This window comes from Apaloderma vittatum, unplaced genomic scaffold (genome assembly GCF_000703405.1).
Source record: "Apaloderma vittatum isolate BGI_N311 unplaced genomic scaffold, ASM70340v1 scaffold29092, whole genome shotgun sequence".
Lineage (NCBI taxonomy): Eukaryota > Metazoa > Chordata > Aves > Trogoniformes > Trogonidae > Apaloderma > Apaloderma vittatum.
Window position 1 is genome coordinate 775 of NW_009705710.1, and position 6,519 is coordinate 7,293.

Below are 6,519 nucleotides of genomic sequence, written 5' to 3' on the forward strand. Positions count from 1 at the left end.
TGCCTTGGCTCTCTTATGTCCTTCTGCCTCCTGCACCCTGTTTCTTTTGGATATGAATCTAAGGTTATACCTGTTCTTGGAGAGATGGAAGGAGCCCTGAAGATCTGCCCTGAGCTGGTTTTAGCTCTTCTTTACCGCTCCTGGGGAGTGGAGGCAGCTGAGGCTGGCTGGGTTCAGTTCCTGCTCTGCCAGCCAGGCAGCAAAACCGAAACACGAGTCACAGACTGGCTGGACCCAGCACTGTAGACATCATCCCTGAAGGTCGCGAAGTGTGCCGGCTGGGATGTGGCCTCACTCTGAGCTCTTTGGCCACTGGAACCATTCTTCATTTGTGTGGAGGAGAGCACCCCAAGTCTGCCACTAGGAGGAGGGACCAGTGTTACCACTTCCCATTTTGGGGCTGGCTCGTCTGGCAGTGTTTAAATGATCCCTTGGCTTGGGGGGTGCTGAGCCTCGAGTTGTGCATGGTGGTGTTTGGCACACAGGGACAACGGGGACATCCCTGCTGCGAGGCTGGCAGATCGCCCTGTGCTGCAGCGCCGAGGCCCTCCCTAGGATGAGCCGTCCTGCAGATCTTGGCTGTGGGTAGGGAAGGGCTCCTGTGACCTGGGGCACGCGGTCTTGCCCCCATACTGTGGCCTGGCACATCACCAGCTTGCCGTCACCCATCCCCTGCCTCCAGGCTGTGACTCCAGGAAAGGAAAGGAGCAGCAGGACACATGCGGTGGCCTCTTTGTTGCTTTTAAGCATTTCAGAAGTCTCCTGTTTCTTCTTTTCCTGGCATGTGCAAGGCTGATGTCACACAACCCCTGACTCTAGGCAGCAATAGTAGAGCCGTCCATTTATCCTCTGTCTGGCTTGGAGCAGATGGTTCCACACTGGCTGTGCTTATCGGTTCCTTAGGGCCAAGTTATCCTCTCTTTTCCAACTGTAAGCCACGCAAAGAGCAAGTCTGCAGCTGTGTTTCCCCCTTGTGGGCTCAGCAAGGCAGGGTTTTGGTGCAAGCACCTCTTCATCCGTGCGGGGCTGCTGGGTGTGACTCCTGCACTCGGGGTGCAGCAGGGCAAGCTGTCCTTGTTACCCCTCCCTGGAAAGCAAGGCCTTTTCTGGGTTTCTCCGGGCTCACTCCTGGCTGTGTTGGAGTATAGCTTTCTCTGGAAATTACTTAATGCTGGGGCAAATGCTGAGGACAGCAGGCACGTCTTGAACATCCACAGCCTTGGAAAGGGGGATGCTGAGGGGGCAGCTGGAGCTTCTGGTGTCAGTGGGCTCCTGGGGAGCAGCACAGACACTGGTGGGATGGTGGCAGAGTGGCCTGCAATGGAGCCTTGCTCCTCTCCCTTCCCAGCTCACAGCTGGACCTGATGCTGTGGTTCTCCAGCAGAGCCGAGCTCTTGGGTGATGCAGATGGAAACTGTGCTGAAGCACATGTCTGTGGGTTGGCCTTGAGCCCCTGTGGCCCAGCATGGCCTGTGGGTGCTCAGCAGGGCCAAGGAGCATAGAATGGGTGTGACAACCATCACAATCTTCTTCTGGGCAAAGGCTGGGATGGGATCTGGGAGTATCACAGTTCCAGGCTGTCTCTGTCCCGTGCTGATGGGGGAGTTCTGGGATCACTGGGGCAGGACTTTGTGGGGGGCAGCCTGCCTCACAGCTCTGCATACCTGAGCCCGTCGTCGTCTTTGCAAGTGGGCGAGGAAACAGCAGCGCTAGGCTGGTAGCTGGTGCTCGTCTGAAGGTTTCTGTGTTGCTCTTGCTTTCCAGGGATCTGCTACACAATATTTGACCTGGGCTTCCGCTTCGATGTGGCCTGGTGAGTTCCTTGTAAACACCAGCATTCTCAGGGCTGTGTGAGGAGGTGGGAGATGTTGGCAGTGCCCGCAGGGCACAGCGCTTGCTTTTGAGTGATGGGTAGAGCTCGTTGCAGCCCACGTGTACATGTGGCTGGCTTCATATGGCCATCACTGCTCTTCCCACTCCTTTTCTCAGCCTCTTCATAATGAGGGTTTGGGAGGAAGATCTCAGTCCATGCAGGGGAGCGTCCTGGGTTGCAGAGAGAGGCTCCTGTGTCCCAGTGTCTGGCAGCGTCCAGTCCGTCTTGGTACCTGTTTTGAGGCTCTGTGCCACGACTAGAAGGGCTCAGCCCTGTGTGCTAACTCAGGGCACTTCTTCCTCTCCAGGTTCCTGACGGAGACCTCACCCTTTATGTGGTCCAACCTGGGCATTGGCCTGGCCATCTCTCTGTCCGTGGTGGGAGCTGCCTGGTGAGTGGGGCCGGCTCTTCAGCAGACTCCTCCTGTCCCACCTCAGTAGCTGTGTATATGTTGCAGTTTCCCCACAGCAGGGGCAGAACAGCATGTACCTGCGGGGGTGTGGTGGTGTGTGGGTCACTGCAGCAGTGGGGGCAGGCTGCTGGACTCCTGGGGGATCTGGGCAGACCATCTCACAGGCTGCAGCAACAGTGGAGAGGCAGGGACAAGCTATACCTGAGCTCAGGCCACACAGTGGCAGCTCCTGTGCCCCCGCAGTTCTGCCGGTGGACGTGCTGGAGTTTAGGACTACTTGCATCCTGGGGGTGGACAGGCCAAATCTGCAGTGTCCCCCAGCTGCGTGCCCGATTCTTTGCTCAGCTGGAAGATCCTGGTTTCCTTATTGAATCCTCCTGCAAGTGCCAGACCCTCCACCAACCACCCTTGTCTGCCACAGGGGGATTTACATCACGGGCTCCAGCATCATCGGTGGTGGAGTTAAAGCCCCTCGGATCAAAACCAAGAACCTAGTGAGGTAAGCACAGACCTGGTGTAACAGCTTATGCCACACCTGAGTGGGGCAGGTCCCAGCCTGGTGCAGAAGCTCTTGCCCTATCTCTGTCTGGGTGCTGCTGGCAGACTGTTACGTGCTGAGCTGCTGATGCTGTTTGCTTTCAAAACAAAAAGCCCTAAAGGAGCCAGAGTGCTGCTTTGAAGAGTCACTGTGTGGTATCCACAGTGAATGAGCCCAGTGTGTTCAAAACAAACACCCTGAGATCACACTTCCTGCCCCAGGCTATGGTTCCCCTGGCCAGACCTCTCTCAGCCCTTCCCCAAAGGAGCAGAAAGGGGCTGGTGGAGGGCAGAGCTCCCTGAGCCTGCTTCTCACAGGGCCATCGGAGCTTAGTCAGGTGGCACTGCACAACCAGCACCCAGCCTTCATGTTTGGTACCTCTCACTTGTTTGAGAGGAAAGCAGCAGGTGGGCTTTCTGCCCTTGACAGCAGTGGGACGGTTCCGAGATGGCTGTGGAGGGGTCTGGCTGCTGGCAGGGTGAATGTGAAAGTGGTGGGAGCTGCTTGGGGTGGGGCGAGGACTGGGACACTGTGGTCAGACTGACTGAGACGCTGTGCTCAGACTTACCCTTTCTTCCACAGCATCATTTTCTGTGAGGCTGTGGCCATCTACGGGATCATCATGGCAATCGTCATCAGTAACATGGCTGAGGTACGGGGCAACCTGGGCTGCCCTGTGAGCCCTGCACTGGCCTTGGGGCTATGGTGGGCATGGGCAGCCAGACATGGGCCAGTGTTGTGAGCAGCAGCCCTGTGGGCACTTGGGACCCCGTTGGGGCTCTGGGAGCCCCTGAGCTGGTGGTGGTCTGTGTGGTGGCCCATGTCCACGCTGAAGAGTGGGTTGGGGGAGCACCCACAAGGCAGGTGTCATGAAGCCACCTGGAGACATACAGTCAGAGACGAGCTCTGCCCAAAATGTGGCTGCCTCATGCCATATTGGGGACAGATACCTCTCGCAGAGACCACAGACTTGCTGCTAACCCAGGCCCTGTGCTTTCTCTCAGCCTTTCACTGCAGTCACTCCAGAGGCCATCGGAGCGAGGAACTACCATGCAGGTAAGGACTGCTCAGTCCTTGGTGCCATTGCTGCAAGTGTTGCCACACCCTGACGACCATCCTCTGACTGGTCTGTGGCCTACTGCAGCTGTCTGAGAGACATATGATTTTTCTGCCCAAAAAATGGCTTTTTACTTACCTTCTGGAGGTCCTCCTGCACCCAGCTGGGCTGTGCTGCCTGGCAGCAGCACTGCTTCTCCTGCGGGTGACAGCAGATTGCTGTCACCTGCTGGTCTGGAGCTGTGGTGCACCGTGGAGCAGTCGTGCTCCCCAAACGGGAGGATGCTGCTAGTGCTTGGCAGCTGTGGGTCTTCTGTCACCTGGAGGCAGAGCTGGTGCAGCATGCCCCGGGTGCAGGTGAAAGGGGATTTACCCCCTGCTCTTGCAGTATTCCCCTCTCACAGGTTTCTCCATGTTTGGGGCTGGCCTGACCGTGGGGTTATGCAATCTCTTCTGTGGGGTCTGCGTGGGCATTGTGGGCAGCGGGGCTGCCCTGGCTGATGCCCAGAATGCCAGCCTCTTCGTCAAGATCCTGATCGTGGAGATCTTCGGCAGTGCCATAGGGCTGTTTGGGGTCATCGTTGCTATCCTGCAGGTACCTGCCTCCTGGGGCCACTAGACTTTTGTGTGCACAAGGTGCTTGTTGCCCCGGGTGCTCTTCAGCTCCAGGGGACACACCTGGGCTCCAGCACAATCCTCTGCATTGGGACGGAGAGGCTGCTCACAAGGCAGCGTACTGTGTCCATTTGCAGCAGGGTGAACTGGTTTGATGGCCCGTTTGAGCGGTTGTTACCAAGTGTGTTACCTTGGGTGCACCCTTTGTGATGCTCGTGTCATGTCAAGTGGGGCTGATAAGCTGTCTGCAGCTTCTGGACGGTCCTGGGGTGCTTGGGTGGCACCGGGGTGCTGGGCTGGGTTCTGTGGGGCATAGCCTAACCTCTCTTCTTTCTTTCTAGACATCTAAAGTAAAAATGGGCAATTGAGCCCTGTTCTATCCAGCCTGTTCCAGCCCGCCTCAAGAGGTGCTGTATATACTTATTTAATGTTTCTATCCTTGACTGGGGCGGGAGCTGCCCGGCGGTGGGATCGGGAGCCTGGCTGTGTAGAGCCCTGTCCTGCTGATCGATCGGCCCCTCAGAAGAAACAAATTTCTCTTTGTGAATTCTGCCCCCAGCAGCTTGGCCCAGCCCATAGGCCTCTGCTGCTGCATGTCCCCGGTGTGTGTAGAATCGGCCACCAGTGCAGTTCTGTGTCTGTGAAATAAATATGGTTCTCGTCCAAAGATGCAGCTCTTCCTCTGCCCTGCGTCTGCCGAGAAGGCTTGCAGAGAGCAAATGCTGATCTGGGCTGACCTCCTGCTCAGAGATTTCGCTCTGTGCCTCTGGCAAAGCTCCTGTCCTGCTCCAGGAGCCTGGTGGAGTCCTCTCTGTGTGGAGTTAACACTGCTGCCTGCTCAGCTTGCAGGAGGCCACTCTTTCTAGGCTGTGGGAACATAAGAGCTCTGCTTTGCTGCCCAGAGCAGGTAGGAGGCTGCTGGAGCAGGCAGGAGGCAGCCCTGGGCAGCCTCTCAGGCTCCTACCAGCTCTGTCACTGTGAGGCACACTGGAGGCACAGGCACAAGCTGGTTTGGGCCTTCTGGCTCCCATCCAGGCAGTTTAGCACAGAGAAAGTGTACACAATGTCCATAGACCTATTGTGCACCTGGGGAACACCAGAAGGGCAGAGGAGAAAAGCTTTTGCCCCTTCCAAGGCTGTTCTCTAGCCAACAGTTTCCTTGTGTGTGACTAGACTGGGCGCTGGTGGGTGCTGAGGCTTTCCAGGCTGGAGTGCCCCTCCATCTCAGGGGGGGCCCTGGCAAAGGTCCCAGGGGTTGTGATGCTTCGTGCTGCCTCTGCTCCCCTCTCCTTGACTGCAGTGAACGCAGCGTGGGGAGGCCATCTGTGGACAGCTGGGCCAGCAGCTCATCTGCTGCTTGGGGGAAGGAAAGAGCAAGGTCCTCCTGCCTCTACTCCACAGAGAGCCTGAAGCTGATGTTTCTGCAGTCTGCTGTATCCAGCACAAGGCCCTCATCCTGTGCTTTTAGGGGAAGGATCGATCCCTGGTGCTGTTAGTGCTGTGTCAGAGTGGATGCATATCTGGAGCTGCCTGTCTCTCTTCCCACATGGATGCTACATGCTGGGGCAGTGGTGAGGCTGGTGGAACCAGGAAGAGTTTCACACTTGATTTTTGCCCTTGGACTAGGGCATCTTCCTCTGCGTGGCCTCTCTGACTTCTGCCGGTCTCCTGGCTCAGCTCCACATTGTCCTCTGCACTTTGGGACTGCAGTGTGTTTCAGCCCTGGGTGCAGGAAGGCTACTGGAGCAAACCGAAATGCTGCTTCTGCTGGCTGTGCTGGCCGTCCTGTAGGGCTGAAGGCTGCTCCAGGAGCTCTGCGTGCCATATGTAACAGGAGGGACATCAGCTGGGCCGTGCCCGCTCAGAAGAAATTGTCATGCAAAGTTTTGCCTGCCCTGTGTGTGTTGTACCTTTGTCCTCTGGTGTTGCTGCTGCTGCAGGTCACAGACATCTCAAGCCCTTGGGAGCTGCAGGGCCGTCGCGTCAGACCCACGTCAAAGAGACAACTGGGGTTGGAGAATCTGT

The 6,519-nt window shown here is 57.2% G+C and overlaps 1 protein-coding gene across 1 annotated transcript; it reads left to right on the forward strand.

Moving 5' to 3' along the window:
* Positions 1–1,767: 1,767 nt before the first annotated feature.
* Positions 1,768–5,161, forward strand: ATP6V0B (ATPase, H+ transporting, lysosomal 21kDa, V0 subunit b). Its single transcript, XM_009865536.1, has 7 exons — positions 1,768–1,813; positions 2,181–2,264; positions 2,707–2,784; positions 3,406–3,475; positions 3,828–3,879; positions 4,284–4,474; positions 4,836–5,161. Exons 2-7 carry the CDS (start codon positions 2,206–2,208, stop codon positions 4,860–4,862), a joined length of 477 nt encoding a protein of 158 aa, XP_009863838.1. The 5' UTR covers positions 1,768–1,813; positions 2,181–2,205; the 3' UTR covers positions 4,863–5,161.
* The last annotated feature ends 1,358 nt before the right edge of the window (positions 5,162–6,519 follow it).

Bases quoted from the DNA above. Each gene is read 5' to 3' on its own strand.
- ATP6V0B (XM_009865536.1), top strand. From the start codon at position 2,206: ATGTGGTCCAACCTGGGCATTGGCCTGGCCATCTCTCTGTCCGTGGTG. The intron at 2,265-2,706 runs GTGAGTGGGGCC...TGTCTGCCACAG, and splicing joins TCCGTGGTGGGAGCTGCCTG to GGGGATTTACATCACGGGCT. The intron at 2,785-3,405 runs GTAAGCACAGAC...TTTCTTCCACAG, and splicing joins AAAACCAAGAACCTAGTGAG to CATCATTTTCTGTGAGGCTG.